The sequence below is a fragment of the Theropithecus gelada genome, chromosome 17, assembly GCF_003255815.1.
Source record: "Theropithecus gelada isolate Dixy chromosome 17, Tgel_1.0, whole genome shotgun sequence".
NCBI lineage: Eukaryota > Metazoa > Chordata > Mammalia > Primates > Cercopithecidae > Theropithecus > Theropithecus gelada.
In genome coordinates, this window is record NC_037685.1 from 47077116 (window position 1) to 47100117 (window position 23002).

General features: G+C 38.8%; 1 protein-coding gene across 9 annotated transcripts; it reads right to left on the reverse strand.

Moving 5' to 3' along the window:
* Positions 1-11770: 11770 nt before the first annotated feature.
* Positions 11771-22993, reverse strand: LIG4 (DNA ligase 4). Of its 9 annotated transcripts, none has more exons than XM_025364635.1 (3): positions 20115-20194; positions 19197-19269; positions 11771-15628 (listed from the first exon to the last, which is right to left on the reverse strand). In XM_025364635.1, exon 3 carries the CDS (start codon positions 15598-15600, stop codon positions 12865-12867), a length of 2736 nt encoding a protein of 911 aa, XP_025220420.1. In that variant the 5' UTR covers positions 15601-15628; positions 19197-19269; positions 20115-20194; the 3' UTR covers positions 11771-12864. The 9 variants fall into 9 exon arrangements, with proteins under 9 accessions (XP_025220420.1, XP_025220428.1, XP_025220422.1 ...); XM_025364643.1 differs by having other exon boundaries at positions 11771-15548; positions 20115-20166; XM_025364637.1 differs by having other exon boundaries at positions 19197-19465; positions 20115-20166.
* Between the last annotated feature and the right edge of the window lie 9 nt (positions 22994-23002).

Consider the following 23002-nt stretch of genomic DNA (forward strand, 5'->3'; position numbering starts at 1 on the left):
ACAGCTAAAGAATATAACCAAGAAAGAAAGAAAAACCTATAATCCATTATCTCAAAGAATGCCATAGTAAATTAAGAAAATAATTAAATATATGCAGAAAAAGCAATATACATCAAAATTAGAAAACATCAGTACTGAGATATCTGAACAATAGGAGAACATTAAGAGAGAGTTGAGTATGCCCAGAAAATATTTTGAAATAAAAAAATGTTATTTCAGAAATTAAACCTAAACTGAAAGTAACATAAGAGCATAGAAATTATTGTAGGAGAAATGAAAATAGGAAATCAAAATTTGAAGAAAATGAACCATAAAGCAATGAAGTAAGAGATAAAAGGTATTCTACAGAAAGTGAGAGAAATGGAAAATAAAGAGTAGTCAACATACATATAATGGGAGTCTCAAAGAAGAAAACTAAAGCAATATTGGAAAAAGTACTTAAGAATATAATCCAAGAAAGTATTTTGGATAATAAACGACTTGAACTTATATTTTAAAGAGGCATACAGTGTACCTGGAAGAACTAATTCTGAATGCTCAACACCAAAAACCATTCTAAGAAAATAACTGAAACATTTGAAAAATAAATTATTTTGGCATCTAGGGAAAATCCCTTCCTTAAAAGAAAAAGATACAAAGACTTTTGATAGCAATGCATTATGCCAGATGCAATGAAATAGTGAGTTAAGATATTTAAATGAAGAAAATGTGAGCCTTGGATTCCATTTCCTCTTAACTAAACTTTAGATATAAAAGTCATAGTAAAGCTATTATAAAAATGAAATAATTTGGGAAATTGTTTCCATAAGTATTACCTGATGAATCTGTAGAAAACAAGTGTCAATCCACCAAGAAATAATTATAGAAGTTTTGACACAAAAATATTCATTGACACATTTTAAAACATGGACGTAAGAATGACAATACGTATAATACTAGATATATACAATTATAAAAATGGAAAGAGAAGGGAAAGAATGTATAGAAAGTAGAAGGTCCTTCATTTTAGGGGCTAACTGAAAGTAAAGAATATTGAATCAAAATACAAGCCAGAGGAGACCAAAAAAAAAAAGTCAGGGCTGTATTTAATTACAAAATAGCCCTAATAGAGAACTAAATAGCTAGTACATTTTAAAAATATAAGAGAAAAATAAAACATTAAAGGTGTTATTATATTTATTTGTAAAGTTCACTCATTGAAACGAAAACAAATATTTCCAATTGCCAAAAATAATTGTCGAGAGGCAGTTAAAACATGCAAAAACAAAATAAATCATTCTTTGAAAGGTTCAAACCACCTTAGACAAAATATTAAAATCCAACAATGCAGCAGGAGGCCTCTCTGATCCATCCTTATCAATTCCTGTCTATCCTTAAAGTACCAACTCAAGTGTCACTTTCTTTCCCGGATCATCTCAGAAAAAAGAATCTTCCAAATATGGATGCATCACATTTATTTTATTTTTATTTTATTTTATTATTTTTTTTTTTTTTTTTGAGACGGAGTCTCGCTCTGCCGCCCAGGCTGGAGTGCAATGGCCGGATCTCGGCTCACTGCAAGCTCCGCCTCCCGGGTTCACGCCATTCTCCTGCCTCAGCCTCCCGAGTAGCTGGGACTACAGGCGCCCGCCACCGCACCCGGCTAGTTTTTTTTGTATTTTTTAGTAGAGACGGGGTTTCACCGTGTTAGCCAGGATGGTCTCGATCTCCTGACCTCGTGATCCACCCGTCTCGGCCTCCCAAAGTGCTGGGATTACAGGCTTGAGCCACCGCGCCCGGCCGATGCATCACATTTAATATCACTCTGCTTAGTTTCATATATGATCAAATATTGCAATCATATTTCTCCTTCTAAATTAAAAACTCTTCATGGATAAACATTTTCTAGTATCTGAACCCACACTGTGCCAAGCATCATGCCTTTGCACATAGAAGGTATATAATGAACCTATTCTGAGTTAATCTGTAAATGAAAGTGGGATTACATCACAACACTGAAACAGTGTAAATAAGCTAAGCTGATAGATGTAGAACTTTTCAGTGACTGGCCATAGAATTTAGAAGATCAAAAGCTGCCAGTTCCAGGTTGAGTCTGACCCAGAGTGAGAATTTCACTGATGGCTTTTGGCCAATCAGATGGTGCTTTTTCCAGACCCACCTGTGGTTGCCCATAGATCAGTCAGCACACACTTTCTCCATTTTGAGCATATAAAAACCCCAGACTCAGCCAAACTTAGAAACTCATTGGGATGACCTGTCTGTGGAAAGGAGCTACCAATTTTAGGTCTCCTGAGAGCTGTTTTGTTGCTCAATAAATCTCCTCTCTGCCTTGCTCACCCTCCAATCGTCCATGTTACCTCATTCTTCCTGGATGCAGGACAAGAACTTGAAACCTGCCAAATGGTGGGAGTGAAAGGTGCTGTAACTCATTCCTGGCTGGTCAGCTTACCAAGCTGCTGATATTAACATGCTCCTGGACTGCAGGAGTAAAGAGTGAGGACCTTTCTGGGGTCCCAGACCTCACGGTTCCCCAAGCCAGAACTGTTGTAGCACTATAGGCCTCCCACACTCCATTGGCTCCAGGCAGCCACCCCACACAATGGGAAGCAGCGGCAGGTCTGGGCCAGCCCAGGAGCTATGGGCTTGGGTGGGGCAGTGGGAATGAAAGAGCTGCAACAGAAACAGGTTGAACCCCCACTGAAACACGCCCCTACCGATTGCCGCACTGTGGGCAGCAAGAAGGAGAGAAGAGCTGCAGCCTTTCTGGGGGCCCAAACCGCAGGACTCCCTGAGCCTGGGCTGTAACATGCTATAACATCCTCTTTGGGGCTATGTGGTTCCTGACATCTCCAAGCTTTCAGGCGCCACTTTATTCACCAGTGCCTGCAGCAGAAGGCACTTGCAGTATGACTGGTTCAGCTGCAGCCTTACGTGGAGCCAGGTTGCTTGTGCCAGTGTCTAGAGCTGCCTGCCCCTCTGCAGCTGAAATGACTGGCTGTGCACAGTGGCCAGACCCTGTGCTCACTTACCCACACACCCCTTGCCACTCAACACCTGGCTTGCCCTTGGCAGGTGTGTGATCCAGGCCTGTCGTGCATGCTGAGCCCAGCCTGCCAAGCTGAGTGGGTAGAATGAGCCCAGTGGGCACAAGCAACACCCAAACAGAGGTGCCACCAGCCACAGAGGTTTCCAGCTGGCGAAGTGACACCCAAAGGATCATGTGACAGAATCAATAGAAAGGGGTATCTGGGTTAAGACAAACAGTTGTAGAGACCAGTGTTCTTATTACATAGATGAAGTCCCATAGATGTCTGCCCTTAGAGGCAATGGATGGCAAATGTTTCCTATTCAGACCTTTAAAAGGTGCTAGACTCTCAGCTAATCTCTTCAGAATGAGAAAGTAAAGGACTGGAAAGGGAAGGGGATTCACTATAGAATGTAAATGTCCTCCACAAGAGAGTTTTGCAGGGCCATTTCAAAATACATCAAAGAAATATATTTTGGGTAAAATTTCTTTCATGGTTTGCTATCTGTCATGTAATGCTATACTAGTGTCAGGATGCAATTTGGTATCTTATTGCTATGTATAATATGTTTTGTCAGTCTTAAGATCTCTGTTTTAATGTTAATGCTGGTCAATTCTGCCTGAATTGCAAAGGGAGGAGAGCATAATGAGGCATGTTTGAACCCCACTTCTCATCATGGCTTGAACTAGTTTTTCAGGTTAACTTTGGAATGCCCTTAACTGAGAGGAGAGGTCCATTCAGTCAACTGGGGACTGAAATGTTAGTTTTGGTTTACACTGTCACCAACAAGTCCTTTGTCCAGATTGATACTGAGTTAAAAATAGGGCTGCAGGCATTTTAGCAGATCACAATGTAATTGCCATATGAATCTATAGGATTAGACTCTGCCCTAACAGGAAAATGTCATGATCATGAAGACCAAGCGCCATCTTAAAATGTAAGGATATTTATACAAAGTATAATATTATATTTACATGACATGATTTATACTTCATATCTAGAAAGAAATGTTATCATACCTAGTATCTTCTTTTAAGGTTTTTGTAAATCATTTTATTGTCTTAACAGACAGATACACTCCAAATAACATAGTGACTCATTGGCCAGAGAAAATCAGTTTGTAATATAAATAATATAAATAATATAAATGTATTTCTATAAATTATTTTTGCTTGTTTATAATTATTTAAATTTGTATTTTAGATTCTTGTTACCACCCTCTCTGACATATACTATTGCAAAATTGAAAGAAATTTACTCCAGTATGGCAAACATCCCAAATCAAAACCTGTAGTTTTCTTGACCTTAATGAGCCAATTTATATAAAGTCATATCCCAGCTATCTAAAATTGGCTTAGGTCCCTGATGTCTACCTTTCTCATTATAAATATTCTAACTTATCAAAAATAATTCAGCATTGCTCAGGTCTTTGAGACTTGGCTCTACTAGTGAACAAGTAGGGTCACAGTGCAGTTCTTCCAGAATGGTAATTAATAATAAGCAGTATTTATGTAGGACTTTACATCTTCAAAGAAGTTTGCAAACACTAATTAACCTACATCCTAACTCCTTTAAAGGAAATAAGTAGGAATTAGCATTTGTTTTATGAATGGAACACTGATTTGCAATACAGCTGTAAATATGCATGGTCTAAAAGTATTACTAACAAGTAATATAATGTCTTTTCTCATGCATTGCAGAAGATTCTAGAATAAGTTTTCTCCACTTTAGTAATATTGGCATTTTAGTCTGGATAATTACTATTCATGGGGGTTGTTCTGTTCATTGTAAGATATTTAATAGCATTCCTGGTCTCTGCTTACTAGACGCTAGTAGCACCATCCAGTCTTGACACCCCTCCAGGTGGCAACATCTGGATACTTTTTGATTGTCAGCTCCAGTTGTGAACCATTGTCTAGAAGAAAGAAGGGGTTTAGATCTTTGAGGCTATGAATAATTCTATGTGAATGAATATTTTATGCTTCAGTGCCTCTTTTTGTTTACTGAATGTTTCATAAATATATTTGGAGCACGTCTACACAGTTTTTTCTCACCCCATTTCTTTTTTGAAACTTTTCTTCTTTTGTTATCCATAGTATCACTGTTGTTTCTCAGAGATTAATACTGACATGTGTGAAATGATGTCCACTGCTGAAAACTTCTCTGCTTGAAAAAGAAAACACATGTGTAGCTCTGTGATAAAGAGTACAGACCCTAGAAATAACGAACCTGGATTTGAAATCTGGTTACTCTACTTGGGCAAGTTATACAATTTCCTATGGTTTAGTTTCCTCTTCTATAAAGTAGTAAAATAATGGTATCTATTTTATAGAGTTGTTTTTAGGACTAAATACACATGTGTGTGTATTAGGATGATGTTTAGAATGCTGTACTGTATAATTAAATTTTGTACATGATGTGAGAAGGAAAAATAATAGATCCAGACATGATGCGATATATAGTAATAAAAGGAGGTGCGTTAGATAAAAAAATGCATTTGTCCTTTCTTGACTTGCTATGTTTTACCCTTTCCTCTATTTATTTATCCTGTTTCCTCTATTGAAATGCCTTCTTTGAGTACATGCCATGGCAGTCCTCAAACTTCTAAAATCTATTATCTCTAAAGTCACAGATCATATGCCATTTTTGGTTCTTTCTTTTCGTGAAGGAAAGCATATGTTTGCAGCTGAGTAGTTTTCTGAGACTGCTTCCCACCGGTAGAATTTTTATCGTCCCTCAGACTTCTTTTATTTTATAATGTCTCTGTTTCTTGTATTCCAAGCTGGTAGAGTTTATGCTAAAATAATTTTCTCAACAGTATTGACCCCTGAAGATTTTAATTGAGTTTATTCCACTAAACAAAAGCTACACAACAGATCAGTGCAATGTAAGTCTTCCTCCACTTCATCTTCCTGCAGAGATCGTGTATTAATCTGTTATCATGCTGCTAATAAAGACATACCCAAAACTGGGTATTTATTTTTAAGAGGGTTAATTGATTCACAGTTCCGCAGGGCTGGGGAGGCATCAGGAAACTTACAATCATGGAGGAAAGGGAAGCAAACACGTCCTTCTTCACATGGCAGCAGGAAGGAGAAGTGCCAAGCAAAAGGGGAAAAGTCCCTTATAAAACCATCAGATCTTGTGAGAACTCACTCACTATCATGAAAACAGCACGAGTGTAACCACCTCCATGATTATACCTCCCACCGGATCCCTCCCACAACATACTGGGATTATGAGAACTACAAGTTGAAATTTGGGTGGGGACACAGCCAAACCATATCAGATGGCTAAAAGACAACGTGCTTAACCTTCCTATGGCCACCATAGCTTGCTCGTGAAGAGCTAAAAGGATCTCTTGAAAGGACTCTGTGAAATTGAATTATCTGATCTTTAGGTATATCTGAGCTTTGAGCAAAGTTTGCATAATCATACCTTTGGAATTTTCTGCATACCATATTTTTGGAGCAATTTCTTAATTTCAGCAGTTTTTGCTTTCTGGAGATGCTGAGAATTTTCAAAATCATCAACTTCTAGTTCTTTTTGTTTAAAAGACAAAAACAGATTTGTTTAAATCTTACCATATTTTATAAGCAACAAGAAACCAGCACCTTGCTTGAAAATCTCTTTGGCTCTATAACTGAGTTTGTCACCTACAAGTTCTGATTTTTACATAATTACAGGAGACAATTTGCCTAAGGATTTTAGCACTATATAACAATGATCCCTCTTCCCCCACTTTCCAATAATATGTTCCTTGCTTCCTTTTGAAACTTTACTGCCAGTGACCTTGAAATCCAGGCTTCTAATAACAATCTGCTCAGTAACTTACACTTCTTGTGTTATTCACCTCAATTTTTCTTCTGACTCTACCGTTTACTCTTTTCCCAAGTCACTTTTTAGGTATTTGTTAAGCAGCACCCCACTTCTTGGACTAAAAATCTACATTAGTTTTCTACTGTTGCTTTCTCTTCTGAAGGATAAACTAGGGGACTATCACTTCCCTACCCTCATGACTGTTGCTTGAACAATTCTTAGAGGCCGTGAGATCCATGTTCTGTCACGTCTTCAAAGCCAGCAAGAGATGAGAAGAAAGTTACACCCAGCTAAGTCCCCAGACATAATAGAACCATGTAAGACATACCTACTGTGAACAAACTTAATACCTGACCATAATTAAAATGTCTTTTTATACCACTAAATTTTCGATCCACTTGCTGTGTAATAATAGTAACTGGAACAATATTCGTAAGTCCAATTTTTGTTTCTTTAATAAGTAAATTCAGTTGAATTCTCTTTAAATAAATTATGAAAGTAGCCATGATTTGTTGGAAAAATTATAAAATAGCATACTATATCCCCTTGCATATTTAAATATATGCTAAAAATTAACTATATGTTTCAGCGCCAAGAATATATTAAAATACTTTAATTTTCTGATTTTTAATTTTTGCAAATTGGACTTCCAAAAAGTCAAGTGGATTATTAGATTTTTGAAAATGGTCATGGATTTTCTCTAAGTGGCTAGAAAAAGAGAATGTTTGGAGTTCTTTGCAAACACAACTGTACAAATAAATACATTGAGGTTATGAATAGTGTTCTATTATTAACAAGTAAAAGGTAAACTGGATATGATTACCAACATAGTTTCTCCTTTGTGTAACATTGCTTTTGGAACTGCTAGGAAAAATTTGATATAATATATAGGAATTTTGATCAGGTGAATAAAATTTATTAATCTGGTTACAATTATCTCGATATGTTTTTGTAATATTCTTATGTTCCTGCTCTTCATTAACTTGTGTTATCTTAATGTACCTTATTTTTCCTTCTTTTATTAAAGATACATTATGAGACAAATTAAGTTGTATATGATTAGGAATAAAAACAATTCAAAACTGAATAATGGCCATAACCTCTTTGTCAGCATGGGATGTTCTGCTGAATGATGAAATGATTCAGTAAATGAGTCATTCGCCACTTGTCATCCTCAACTATTACAAGTGCTTACTGAATTCCTACTCAGAGGCTTTCAACTTACTCAATTTTAAAGGAAACTTTAGTTATTTATCAATTTATATAAAAAGCCAAATATATTAAAATCATTACTAACTTTATATGGAAACATCTTTGTACACCTTGAGATTCCCAAACTATCTGTTGAAAAATGATGCTCTACCCCAAAGCCAGACACACTATAAATAGCTTGTTGTTACTTTCGACTAAATTACATAACTCCCAGCATCCTCTACAGCTATTAACAATGCCAACTTTCCAGCAGAAAGGAAATAATTAACAGAATGAAATGGAAAAAAAATCAGTACACTTCTTTTGGTAATTTAGTTTCAGAAACCCCAAAAGTCTTGCTCCAATAATTGTAGAAACCCCTATTAGAGTCATAAAGAAAAGAATGTACCTTACTCCCTTAAATTATATAGAGCATGAATTTCAGGAATTCATAGTGCTGAATGATATTTTTGTCCTTAAATACTCCCTTTTTTATTTAAATTATTTTTGTTTTTATTGCTTAAAAGCTTTTGAATTTCATATACCAATTTGTTATTGCCGCATTTAATCTATTAATACAGCCACATGCCATAATATATATTTAATATTGTATTATCCTCACATTTCTTAAAATACTGGAAATATTTTCTTGTTCTTCTAACTGCAATATTAGTTAAAAATGCATTATTGGGATGTTTTATATATGTAACTATACAATCAATAGTTGTTTCAAATATTTATTTAAATAATTTTTTGAAGTACAATTAACTCAGAGTAAGATGAGCAAATCACATGTTTAAGAGTCTCAGAGTAGGTATATCACTTTAAAAATTACCAGTTTTCCAAAGTGGCACCATTGCATGTTCCTACTAGCAACATATGAAAGTTCTGGTCGCTCCACATTCTATGCTATTTTTGATAGAGGGAGATATAAAGATTACTAAGCCCTAATAAATGATTTTGGAAGGCTTCCATGTTTTTTCTATGCTCCAAAATTTTTCAAATATCAAAGGAAGCATGTGTTCCATCTAAGACAACCTCTCCATGATGTCTATCAGTCAGAATCACTAATGCTTATTTGGTTCATCTAGCTGACTAGTTGGGTGGATTATCTTCTTCCTTCAATGTTCACTCCAAATACATAACTTCAGAACATGATTATCGTTTCTTCCTGGTGAACGCTATGTAAGTGCCTGTGTTCCTTTAATGGAACACCCAACAAGCTCTTAACATTTATGGGGTATATCAGTGAAGAGGTCAAAGACTTTGTTAGAACATTATATATGTAATTTTAAGAGTGAAAAGCCAGAAAGTGAAACTAGAAGTTTAGACAATTCTTAGAAATGCTCATGTGTGAAAAGAAGCATCAGCCAGAAAATACGTGGTTTTGAAATGCTAAGGGCAATAGCCTCCAAAGAGGGAGAGTCAGAGAGAGAAGGAAACATGAATTTTTCTCTTTCCTCTCTTTTCCACTAAAATGTAAACTCAACGAAGGCAGGAATTTCTGCCCACTTTGATTACTGTTGTTTGTCCGGGACTAGGACAAAGCCTAGAATTCAAGAGGCACTCATATTTGTGTATCATTAAGTAACAGAAGGCATGGTGGGGACTCGGTCAATAAATAATGGGGAAGAAGATAACTTTTGAAGCTAACGGATAACTTTATGGCCTGAATGTGGTGGTCTCACAAGGTGTATACTTAACTTCAAACTCATCAAGTTGTATACTTCAAATATGTACTGCCTCTTGTATGTTTATCATACTTTAAGAAAATGGTCTAATAAACAAAAAAAGAAATTAAAAAAAAAAAAAAGCCCTACACGAGAGGCTAAAATATCTTGCTTACAATTCTTTATGCATTTATCTTGAGCACAGGATACAGTCCATATTCTGTAGTGTGGCATTTCAGACCTTTCAAAATCTACCCTAGCCTACTTTAACCTGTCTCTCTCCCTCACCCCTAAATCTCAATGCTTTACAAATATCTCCACACACTTTTGTATCCCCTATGGCTCTATTTATAATCTCTCCTCCGCCAGGAAAAACCTTCCATACCACTATGCCCGATGAAAACTCATTTTCCCCCAGTTACTCACTTACTAACCTGGGTGTGGGTAAGAATAGCAGGTAAAATCTAGAGTCCTTAGTATGTGCTGGAAGCTATGTTTCTGTCCTCAAACATTCTGGTAAGACAGGTGTCATTTGCATTTGAAACTTGAGAAACTAAGTTTCAAAGAAGTTGTGATTGCTCAAAGTAACAGATAATTGGTGGCTGAACTGTAATTGAGCCCCGAATGACTTGATTCTAAAGTTTGTGCTCTTTCCCCTACACCATATGACTTTCCAGGACAATCCATCATTCCTTTAACTAGGAATACACTTACCTTTTGTATTCAAATTATCTTTATCTGTCAATACACTGTGAGTTCTTTGAGGGCAGGGATTACTTTATCCCTCTTTTTACCCAAAGGGCTACTAATGAGAGTAAGAACTTATTTTATTGAATTAAAGTGAATTGTAGTGTTGTTTATAGGATAGATTCTAGGGCTCAAAGAATTCCATGCTAAACATTTTAAACACAATATATTTTCCCCAAAGTGGGAATTCCAAGGGGCCAAAGCCACCCTGTTCACGTAGATCCCAGATCAAACACATGAGTATAAGGCTGACTTTCAAAGAAGTTGCCATCAGCCTGAAATGAACTCCTTGAGGTTACTTCTAAGTCATCACAGATATAGAATAGGGTGGAGTTCTTGGTAAATCTGCTGTCTTGTTTTCTGGCAAGAAACCATAGCCTTGGAGAATTAAGAGCCAAGTGTGTTTTTCAGTTGGCTTCAGAATATTTATCCTGCAAATAGTTGACCTAGTGCCTTTATTCATGTACTTTATTCTAGTGGCGCCTGTAATCCCAGCTATTCGGGAGGCTGAGGTGGGAGAATAGCTTGAACTTAGGAGGTGGAGGCTGCAGTGAGCCAAGATCCCACCACTGCACTCCAGCCTGGGCAACATAGTGAGACTCTGTCAGGGAAAAAAAAGTAAAGGAAAAAAAAGGTGTGGGTGGCACGGTGAAAAAGTGTAAAATTTGAACAATAATGGGCTACATTACAGGGCAATGAACTATTGCACAACAATTTAAAATGATGGAGCTATATTTTAGTGAATTGTAAATATTTTCAAAATTCGTTGAGGAAAGCTGATTAAATGAAGCCTACACTTTGCTTTATACATGTGTTACACTAAATATTTATTTTGTACGTTAAGTTTAAAATTTTTAATACAGCTCATTGGTAATGTGAAATACAAAGGCTTTTAAAGAGGAAATAGATTGGCACCAGTCAAAAATTTTACTGACACCGGGTCAGGCGTGGTGGCTCACAACTGTAATCCCAGCACCTTGGGAGGCTGAGGCGGGCGGATCACGAAGTCTGGAGATTGAGACCATCCTGGCTAATAGAGTGAAATCCCGTCTCTACTAAATACAAAAAATTAGCCGGGCGTGGTGGCAGGCGCCTGTAGTCCCAGCTACTCGGGAGGCTGAGGCGGGAGAATGGTGTGAACCTGGGAGGCGGAAGTTGCAGTGAGCCGGGATTGGACCACTGCACTCCAGCCTGGGCAACAGAGCAAAAGTCTGCCTCAAAACAAACAAACAAACAAAAAAATTTTCCTGACACCAGAAACTCTGTGTGATACAACTATTATGAATTGTTTTAAAAAGAATAGAACATAAGAAATTATTTTAATAGTACATTGAACATTTTATTTAAATTAAGAAGTATAACAAAATCACACACATTTGTTCCACGGTTTGGATAAAATTTCCAATTACTTTCAAATAATGCACACATAGTATCTCACAGATCAAATTTCATACATTTCAATATGGTCATGAGATAGATTGTATTCTAAAATTCAGTATATAAATCCATACATTATGCTATATATATTGACTTTAAATAATCTAACTATAAAAGTCATTTTTAAAAGTCAAAGCAATTTATTTCTAATGAAAGTTACAATGTGCATACCATATTGACACCTATTCAATAGATAAAATCTACAAAAATCTCTTTTTTGTGAATACTATTTATACTGGAATGCAAATTCACATAAAAATACTTCCTTTAAAGCATGTTCTTTTTAACGCAAGAAATTAAATGTAAGCTACTTTTAAAATTGCAAGCTTTATTTTTAATCAAACCAATTCAATTTTAAGTTTTTAGATCATTAAGTCTCATACAACTTCCTCTAATTTAGCTAAAACCATCATTCACAGGGTTTTATTATTACATTTGGCCTTAACCTTAAAAAACAATTTTGTTTACATTTCACATTTAAAAGGGACATTTTAAACCCTGAGTAAAAAGACATATTTTTACAAGTCCAATTATAACAATTCTACCCTATTTTCTTGCAATGCTTTTATTAGATAAAAACTATTATTAAAGTTTTGATTTTTTAGAAAATACTGTTTAGAAGGTTAATGCTTTTCATGACTTTAAAAGTTTCTAAATGTAGCTTATTAGTATCTTGAAGTAAAAATTCTTATTTCTATATGGATATTGTAAAACTCCTCTTCTTTAGACTGTTTAATTATTTCACCTTAATCATAAAAAATGATCAACTACTACACTCTTAAGATAATTTTTCTTTCTTGGCTTTGGCCTTTTCAATCTTAAAAGTTAAAATTATTGTTTTCCTATATCTAATGATACTTTTTACGCATAGATTTTTAAGATACAAAAATGCAATGTAGTTTAGTATTTTATCATTACCACCTTCTGCAATGAGTCTGCCAGATCAGAGGCTTTCCTCACTAGGAAACCTAGCTTTAAATCAAATACTGGTTTTCTTCTTGTAATTCACACCTATCTATTGAATCAGTTACCCAACTTTCTTTTAGGATTTTAAACTTTCTCTTAAAAGTTCTTCTAAAAGCTTTAAAATCTGCAACACGACTATGATCTTCCCCAATGATTACATGAGACACTCCCTCAGCTAAACAAGAAACTACCTTTGCTCCATGAAACCGAAGCTCCAAGGCTTTAATAGCTAACCTTGTCCCCTCAGTTTTGGTACTCAGGTCATTAATAACAACATACAAGTCCAAATAAACGGTGTGGCGTCGAAACATACTGAGAGGAGAGCAATCCCAGGAATATCGATATTCTAAATCAGCAATCAAAGAAGCCATTTCTTCAGGAGTCTGCTCGTAAGAATTTTTAATTCCTGAGAATACTTCCTTCAGTTGGTTCAAGTCTGTATCAACGAAATAACTATCACCATAGCAATCATATTCACGGGCAAAATGTTCTTTGGTTGATGGGCACATATGAATCATAAAGCGAGGCTGCCATGGCACAAAGCTTTTGGTCTTAAAACATTCTAAAAGCCATGCAGGCTTGACAACATCATGTTTATTTGACAAAATTATGTTTTTCACTCTGATGTTCTTAGACCCTGCAATTACACAGTATGTGTCTGGGCCTGGATTTTGCACTATATAACCACCAAGTTCTGCAATTCTGTTCTCCAGGTCAGGCTTTGGCTGGCTATCTGTTCCACTCATAACACAAAACTCCACATCTTCAAATATATTAGAAATTTTGTTAACGTTAGTAAGGTTAGGTGCTTTTAAGTGCTCAATAATTCCAATAACTTTCTTCATCTTTGGAGCAGCTTTTCGCTTTTTTTCTTGTGGTCCATCATCACCACCTACAAAAAGGTGTTTAGATGCGAGCTTACCAGATGCTTTCCCCCTAAGTTGTTCTAGGTCGTCCAGGGTCATGCACTCATGCCACTCTTTGTCTTCTCTTATCTTCTCAATTCGTGGAAAACGCAAGGTGCAGCCAGTTTTATACATATCACTGGGTACAATCTCTGCTGCCTTAATCTGAACAATGACAGAATTACAAGGTTCAATGTACACTTCTGGCTTCTCTGTTCCACATAAAATGCTACTTGGTGGAGCTTTTTTATGAAAAGGCTTCCAATACTTGGCCAATTTCAAACCCAGATCATACAGTTCTTTCATGGTGCAGCCAGAGCCAACACGAGAGAGAGTATGAAACACAGATGGCTTCTCACCAGGAGGGGGCTTCTCTGCTACTGCACACAAAAAATGAGACATCATTCCACCCCGTGATCCTTTACCCCAATATCCTCCAACAATTAAAATGTCCAATTCATCCATTAGTCCAGTGACATACTCTGGTTTAATTTTTAACCACCCTTCACCTCTTTTGTCTGGCTTGTAGATGGATAGAGGTTGTTTTATCATGATTCCCTCTTCTCTTTTATCTATTGCTTCATTCAGTGCATCAATTACTTCATTCTTAGTATGAGCTTGTGTTTTCTGCACTATTTCTATTCTACCTGGAATTGGTGTAAAAATACTACTAAGAATTTCATACCTCTTTCTCAGAGTCTCATGCCCTAGTTTTTTATTATTAAGCATCAATACATCAAAAACACAATAACAAGTTTGCAGATCAGAATCTTCTACCATTCTTTTAATATCAAACTTAATTCCCTTTTGCATGAAAGTTTGTGTATTAGGATTATAGGCCATCATCTCACCATCAAGAATACAGATTTGTATATCTGTTTTGAATGCATTATGAATGAATGGGGTAAGAGAACCTTCAGTAGGAGAAGCACCAAACTGATCAGTATAGTTATATCCATTTCGGGAGAAGTATTTATATACATCTCCATCTTTGTGCATTTGCATACGTTCACCATCTAGCTTGGTTTCTATGTAGAAACTCTGATGTTTCATATCCTTCTCAATGTGCTCAATATCTGCAATAGCAGCTAGCATTGGTTTAAAGGCAGAAAATAAAGTGATAGAAATATCACTGAGTCCTACAGAAGGATCATGCAGTTGCCTACAGACTTTTTCCAGATCTGTAGTGACATTATGCAACTCAACAGCATCATTATGAAAAACAGATAAGATAGTTTGCTGACTAATACCAAGCTTTAAATCCTTTATGATCATCCGTATAAGCCACTTTTGCTCAAGTGCTGAACTCTGAGTTATAAGTTGAAGAAGGCTCTTTTTTATCAGGTCTTTTCTTTTAGCAGAATTATTGCTGGCAACTGAGTCTAAAAGGTCGTTTACTTGCTGTATGGTTAAACTTCCTTTCTGTAAACATCTTGGCTTCAACACAAAATATGCAATCAATGCAAAGTCTCCAGCATCTCCATGAGTTCCAGTGGGTGTTCTGTAGTTTAAAAGTTTGAGGGCATCTTTTCCATCTCTAGGTAAATTAAGCAACTCAATATAAAGCTTAGCAAGCATAGTTTCTTTAATTCCATAGGCCATTCTCTCTCTTTCTAGCTGAGGAAGAATTAGTCTCATTGCTGGATAAAAAGAGTCTGTGACATCTTTTTGGTTCTTATGAAGAGCATCATGAAATTTTCTCCAAGAATCTAAAAATTCCCTGAAGTGTCTGATTTTTTCTGCACGTCCTCTACTTTTCTGTATTCGTTCTAAAGTTGAACACAAATCTGCAAAAGGAACGTGAGATGCAACAGTTTGTGAAGGTGGTGAGGCAGCCATCAAAGCGGCGATGAATCTTCTCGTTTAACTAGTAAAGCAAAAAGAGAATAACTTTAAGTAAAAGATAAGATTCAACTAAATATTTAATGTAAAGACCTTACAATGATCACCGAGATCACAATAAATGTTTATTGTTTGCTAAATAGATCAATGCTCTAAATGATGTATCTTTTCAACCTCTACATTTAATAACAACTATTTTGTTTCAACCCTAATTTGAAATTACCATGAAAAGTATCATCAGCTGTATAGCTATTTCCTGTATTTATAATACAGAAATCACTTCAATTTTCTCCTTAAATTCCAATTATTCTATATATTAATTATTTAGCACATAATACAAACAAATATTGCTAATAATGGTGACAAAAAACCTCATCAGACTTAATTCACTTCACTTCTGAGCTTCTGAGGGAAGGCCCCTCACGTATGTCTCTTCTTTCCCTGTCAGACTACCACATAGCACCAGAAATGAACTTCTTCAAACAGGTGTTTATAACAAATCACTCGTTTGCTGTATTGAAATTTGACTTCCTGCCGGGCGCGGTGGCTCAAGCCTGTAATCCCAGCACTTTGGGAGGCCGAGACGGGCGGATCACGAGGTCAGGAGATCGAGACCATCCTGGCTAATACGGTGAAACCCCGTCTCTACTAAAAAATACAAAAAACTAGCCGGGCGAAGTGGCGGGTGCCTGTAGTCCCAGCTACTCGGGAGGCTGAGGCAGGAGAATGGCGTGAACCCGAGAGGAGGAGCTTGCAGTGAGCTGAGATCCGGCCACTGCACTCCAGCCTGGGTGACAGAGCGAGACTCCGTCTCAAAAAAAAAAAAAAAAAAAAAAAAAAGAAGAAATTTGACTTCCTAGAAATCCTAATCATAGGCAGGGCCCTTGACCAAAAAAAAAAACAAAGGGAAACACAGGTACCCTCTTCTTCCAGCCAAGCAAAGCCTATGTCTATGTTTCCTTTCACTTCTTCACTGCTAGCTATGCCAAATCACACCAGCATTCAATCCCAACTCAAAATGCCCTACCCACAAAATCCTCACTTTATCTATTTTACCATAGTTACTTACTGTCTTATAAGTATAAATTTATTAGTATGCTTATTTTTTTCATATTTCCAGGCCAGTTATTCCCTAAGTATTTAATGACTACATATGAGATGTGCTACGTACACCGTGCCAGGGGAAAATACCGCATGTTTCTGTTTTAAAAGAACATATATTCTGTAAAAATAAAAAAGAAAAAAAGAAAAAAAAGGTTGGAGGGAGTGCAATGGAAACTGAGTATAATAAAATGCCAAGTGCTCAAGTGCTTTAACAAAATAAAACAAACGTAAAATGTCCTGAGGGGAGAGCTTTTCCCTAAAGTGTCTGCTAAAGTCAGAGAAGAAATAATGGGCACCTTGCTGAACTACGGCAAGAATATTTCCTAAAATTTCACAAGTGTAAATTTCTTTAGTTTTAAATATTCATACAAGTTCTACTGGAAGATAAATATATTAATTTTAATATGGTTTAAACTATGTAATGTTAAAATAACTTTTCCAAAAAAAGATTTCAAGTAAAATGTATGCTCCATGAATAGAAACTATGTTTTATCCTGTGGTTTCAGACACCTCCTGGCACACCATGTATCTCAGGCAGTGGAGTCAGAGTTTTACTGGGAGTGGGGAGATCTATTACAGTGCAGAGAACATGTGACTCCCCATCTTCCAATTCCCCATCACAGCAAACAAATAAGCCACACACACATGCACAAGGCTACATTATCTAGTATCCAGTAAAATAAATCAAATGGCTAATTACAATACTACATTTACTATACTGTCAGTCTCTAGAGGCTGGAAATTGTGCTGTAATTTGTGCTACTAGTGGCAGACATGTAGGAGGTTTGCTGAATGAATTACTGAACACCTAGAGTTGACTCCTGGATAAGCATACTAGGGAAAGCTATGGTCTGGTTACATACCACACACTCACACACACACGCAGATGCACAGTGGGTGAGATTCAGTTTGGTTAAAAATATTCAGTACCTCTGACTGCCCTGGCAATGGTTCACAACAGCCATTTGGTGGCCTATAGAGAAAAAAGCTGCACTTCTCAGTCTAATTTCTGACAAAAGAAACCCAACTTCTACTGAGTGGGTTAGATCAAGGGATAAACCTGTGAGAGACCACTTTTCTGAAACTTTTATCTTTGAATATACTGTTTTTTCCTCTCTCTGAATCTGGTTTGCATAACTGACTGTAACACCTGGTTATGTATGTTCACTGCCCTGTCTCTCAAAATATGCTCCCTCAAGGGAGTACATCATGGTACACAATGCTAGATCTACAATTTCTTTATAAACTATGTAAAATGAAGTAGGTTAATATTTCTTTAATGTTCAAATATTGGTATTTAGTTTCTACAGATATATCTATAGATTCTATATGGTCTCAAAGTTGAAGTTTCGCTCAACAAATCCCAGGCAAGGACTTAAATTACTTTGTAATGACAAAATGTAGGTAATGGTGTGGATACACATGTATCCTAAAACGGCTACACAGATAACAAGGATTCCAAAAATGCTATAAACTAGCATAAGTATTTTTGCTCATTACAATGGCATACACAGTCAAAGATTAGGCCTTGCATTCATTTTTACATGCTAATTTTATTTTTTGGATTCTGAAGATTTTAGCTGATTCATTCCATTTGCAATAAGACAAATGAGGAGGTTCCTGGTTAGGGCTCAGGTTTTGGACTCCAATAAACCTGAGTTCAAATGTGGATAGTAACATTTAACAGCTGTGTGATACTGGGCAATTACTTAATTTCTCTAAGCTTCTGTTTCCTAAAGTATAAAATGGGGTTTAAAACTATGTAGAAATTAGAATGAAGATACAATCAGATAACCTACAAAATGTGCTTTAAAAAGTAGTAAGTCTTGATAATTTTAATACTATAATGCTTGCTGATCCAAGCAACATTTAAAATATAAATATTGTAAAATAGTAAGGAGATAAAAAGGTGGGAAGAAGCTTCACTCTTTAACAATAAGCAAAGCTTTCAGGAGAATGAATGCAAGCAATTAGTACACAATAATGATTCATCATTCATTCAGTTGCTGACTAAATTGTCCTGAAGTGACACATGAAAACAAACCGGCAGGTTTTACTCAGAAGTAAGAGACTATGGAAGGTGATTAAGTGCTATGTTATTGCACTTAAAAAAGGCAGAGGAAAAAAAGGAGAAAGTGACTAATACAACTGAAGTATCCTTCACGCAACCCTTGACAAGCTGTGTTTCCCTAGGAAACAAAGGGTTTACAGTTGTCTATCTTCCACAGCACTTAGTGACAATTTGGGATAATCTCAGCAGAAAGAAATGAGCGGACAAAGAGGCTAGAAGGGCTCTGGGATCCCAAAAGTTAAAGAAAAACCAAGTGTAAGAAGAGAAATAAAGTAATTCCCTCCAAGCCTAAAGTCTCTCCCGCTCCAATGCCCCCTGTACCCCCTCGGAAAATGGAAAATCCCGAGGGAATCTACATCATTCCTCTGCCAGTTTCCCCTACTCTCCCCCAACACTTCAATGGATTCCCAGTGAATACCTGGTCTCCGGCAAGCTCCGTTACCTCTGTGAACCAGGGAATCCCAGCTGTAAAATGAGATCTTGATGGTTTCCTGCGGGATTGCCATGAGAAAGCATCAGCATGTAAGCAGGTAAAGCAGGCAACACAGTTTCAGGGAGTCAAAAATGGGAGAAATCGTCTCACGACCTGGGGCTTGGGTCTAGATAAGAGCACAGCATCAAGAGGCCAGGCTTCTAATGCGGAGCAGTCTATAGCGCCGTGAACTCGGCAACCCCCATCACCTGCCGCTGCACAAACGCCCTGCTTGCCGCTCCATAGACCGACCCCCGCCTCAAGCCCCTAGACCTCCTGCCTGACGACCCCCAGATACCCCGCCTAACGTCCCAGACACCCCCCACCTGACCCCCAATCTGACGCCCCACATCCCCTTCACTTGACTCCCCACACAACCCCCGCCTGACGCCCCCCAGAAGCCCCGCCAGACACCCCCCACCTGGTCCCCCAGACCCCCAACCTGACGCCCTATACCCCCCACTTGACTCCCCACACACCCCACACCTGCCACCCACACAACCCCCGCGTGACGCGCCACAGACCACAAACTGACGCCCCACAGACCCCCTGCCTGACTCCCCACAGACCTCCCCCCCCTCCTGCCGCCACACACCCCCCAAACCCCGCCCCGAACACCCCCCACCTGCCGCCCCACAGATCTCCCGCCTGACGCACCACAGACCCACAACCTGACACCCTACAGACCCCAACCTGACGCCCCACAGACCTGCCCCCGGTCTGCTGCCCCACAGCCTTTCCGCCGCCTGCTGGACCACACCCCCCGCTTGACTCCCTCCACATCCCCAACCTGCCACACCTCATCCCCCCACCCCCATGCCAACTCCCCCCCAACCCCCACCTGCCACCCCACACACTTCCCACCTAACGTCAAGCCTGAGGCTCAGCTGTTAAGCCGGAAGCTGGCGCCAGAAGATGCCGCTTCCGCCAGCTGCTGGCCGCGCAGGCGCAGGGCAGACCCGAGGCCTTGCCGTCACTGGGCTCTAGGACGCCGGCGCAGCCAGCCTCGCCATGGGAGGTGGGAGGGCCGGCAGCCCCACGGGGCAGGGGAGGCGGGACCTGGAGCATCCTGGTTAGGGTCTTGAGTACACACGGCTCCTATTGACCTCAGCAGCAGATGCTCTTTGCAAGCAGTTGATCCGCACGCCAGTGGATTTTGTCTTGAGGGAGACCTAAGATCACTTTGTGCCCTGGCTAGTGATAGCCTCTAATTCTTGTTCTCTGTACGTAAAACAGTGGTAACTATACTATTTCGCTGCTTGTGAAAGCTCCCAAGAGAGAACAGGGCATCCCACCTCAAAAAGTCGGTTGTTTCATTTAAACTTTTAAAAAATAGGCTTTTGCAAACTATATAGAGCTTTTTTTTTTTTTTTTTTTTTTTTCCATGATGTTTGCTACTGTGGTCTGAGTTCTCTTAATAGAGCAATAATACATAACAATACATAATTTACAATACAGAATTAAACCGTTGCATGACCAGAAATTAACTACGGACTCTTCTAGTATCTGTTTAAGGATTAAAAATAAAGTTATTTACAAACCTTTATTGAGCACCTATTATTATATAGTAATGGTGCTAGATATTCAGGGTGGAGAGATTAAAAACAATCCCAGTTTTTATGTTCCAGGAGCTGTTGGTTTCCACCAAATTTTTGCTGTGGTCCGTCCTCTTTCGCCATGGAGAAGTGAGAAGTTATTCATAAAGAGTGATGGGAACAACTTTTAGAACTATTTTATTTTAGCATAAAATACTGCTTTACGATAAAACAAATTTTGCTGCAATGGGCCCTGATAAAACATATCAGAGCTGTTAAGTGCCTTAGAGGTGGTGTAATGTATAAAAACCTCGTTTTTCAAAACTGACACACTTAATTCAGTGCTAGTTTGTAGTGGAGCTAGAACTTAGGGTTCAGTTATTTACTTTGTATGTCTAATTGACCTAAGTAGCCTGAATATCTAAACTCATCTGTGATGTTGTAAAGTCTCATGATACTGTTTTGTGAGTATCTACTCTTCAATTTAGTTATCAATTTATTTTGGAGGAAAAATGAATGGTGTTAAGGTAGAGGAGCCTCCATTTGCCCATCTTATGAGAGGGTACCTATTCGTGTACATCCGTACCTTGTTCAACCTCTACTGAGTTCCTACAATGTCAGAAGCTGGACTCTGTATTAGTTACATGAGAGGAACCATGAATTATGAAACCAGGCAAACTCCAAATTGATTCAAAGCCCAGTCTCCATTTTATCATGTTGTTTTAGTTGCTTGGTTCAAAGACAATCAAGGGTTTTTTTCACTAAGTATCTTCTAGAGTTGCCATGATCATTAATTTACTTATGTAGATGGTATAATTTAGTGCTTGGCACTTACTCGGTAATTGACATTAGGAAGCTATGAATCAAGAACCCAGCTTTGACCTGGAGCTCTCGATCTGGTAGCAAGACACATATGTTCAACAAAACACCACCACAGGCCGGGTCGGTGGCTCATGCCTGTAATCCCAGCACTTTAAGAGGCTGAGGTGAGCGGATCACTTGAGGTCAGGAGTTCGACATTAGCCTGGCCAACATGGTGAACCCCCGTCTCTACTAAAAACACAATATTAGGCCGGGCGCGGTGGCTCACGCCTGTAATCCCAGCACTTTGGGAGGCCGAGGTGGGCGGATCACCTGAGGTCGGGAGTTCCAGATCAGCCTGGCCAACATGGTGAACCCCCGTCTCTACTAGAGAAAAATACAAAATTAGCCAGGCGTGGTGCACGTGCCTATCATCCCAGCTACTCAGAGGCTGAGGCAGGAGAATCGCTTGAACTCGGGAGGCGGAGGTTGCGGTGAGCCGAGATCTTGCCATTGCACTCCAGCCTGGGCAACAAGAGCGAAACTCCGTCTCAAAACAACAATAACAAAACAAAAACAAAAATTAGCCGGGCGTGGTGGCGGGCTCCTGTAATCCCAGCTACTTGAGGGGCTGAGGCGAGAGAATCGCTTGAACCTGGGAGGCGCAAGTTGCCGTGAGCCGAGATCACACCATTGCACTCCAGCCTGGGCGACAAGAGCGAGGCTCCGTCTCAAAAGGGGGAAAAAAAAGAAACCCACAAATTTATGAAATATCCTCTGTATATACAAAATAGGGGACACAGAATAAGGAAAGCCCAAGGGAGGGGGAGGCACACATCTGTAAACAAACAAGTGTGTACACTTCAGTGCACAGGGGGGTTGACAGTGAAGCTAATGAAGCCGAAGTTTCAAGGGCCCATTTTTGTGGTGAACACTTCCAAGGCCTTGAGAGGGGCCCTAACGAAGTGTTCCCATGGTCGTGTACTTCAGTAAAATTTGCAAAAATAAGATGATTTTACATTATTTTTCTTTAAAAGGGCTCTCCAAACGGCACAAGGTTCAGGCCTCACAAAACCTGCATTCGCCCTTGACAGTCCACTCTGGTAGGGGTAAAAGGAGGAAAACAGAAGCGCTTTAAATCCTGGACCTCATTGCGACACCCTTAACAACCCTATTAGGCAGAACAAATTCCTCCGCAAACCTACGGTTTGCAGAGCGATGGTGGACTCCCGAGCTCATCGGGTCAGGCACCTCTTCACCGCGGAGGCCTGGGGTACGTAACTGGAGGGACTCCTGGTGCTCGGAGGAGGGTTGAAGGCCAAGATCCCCAGGTCGTGGAACAGGGAGCCGGGCCCACGCCGCCGAGGTATCTTTTCCGTCCGGGCCACCGTCGCGGGGGCTCCCCGGGCAGCGGCT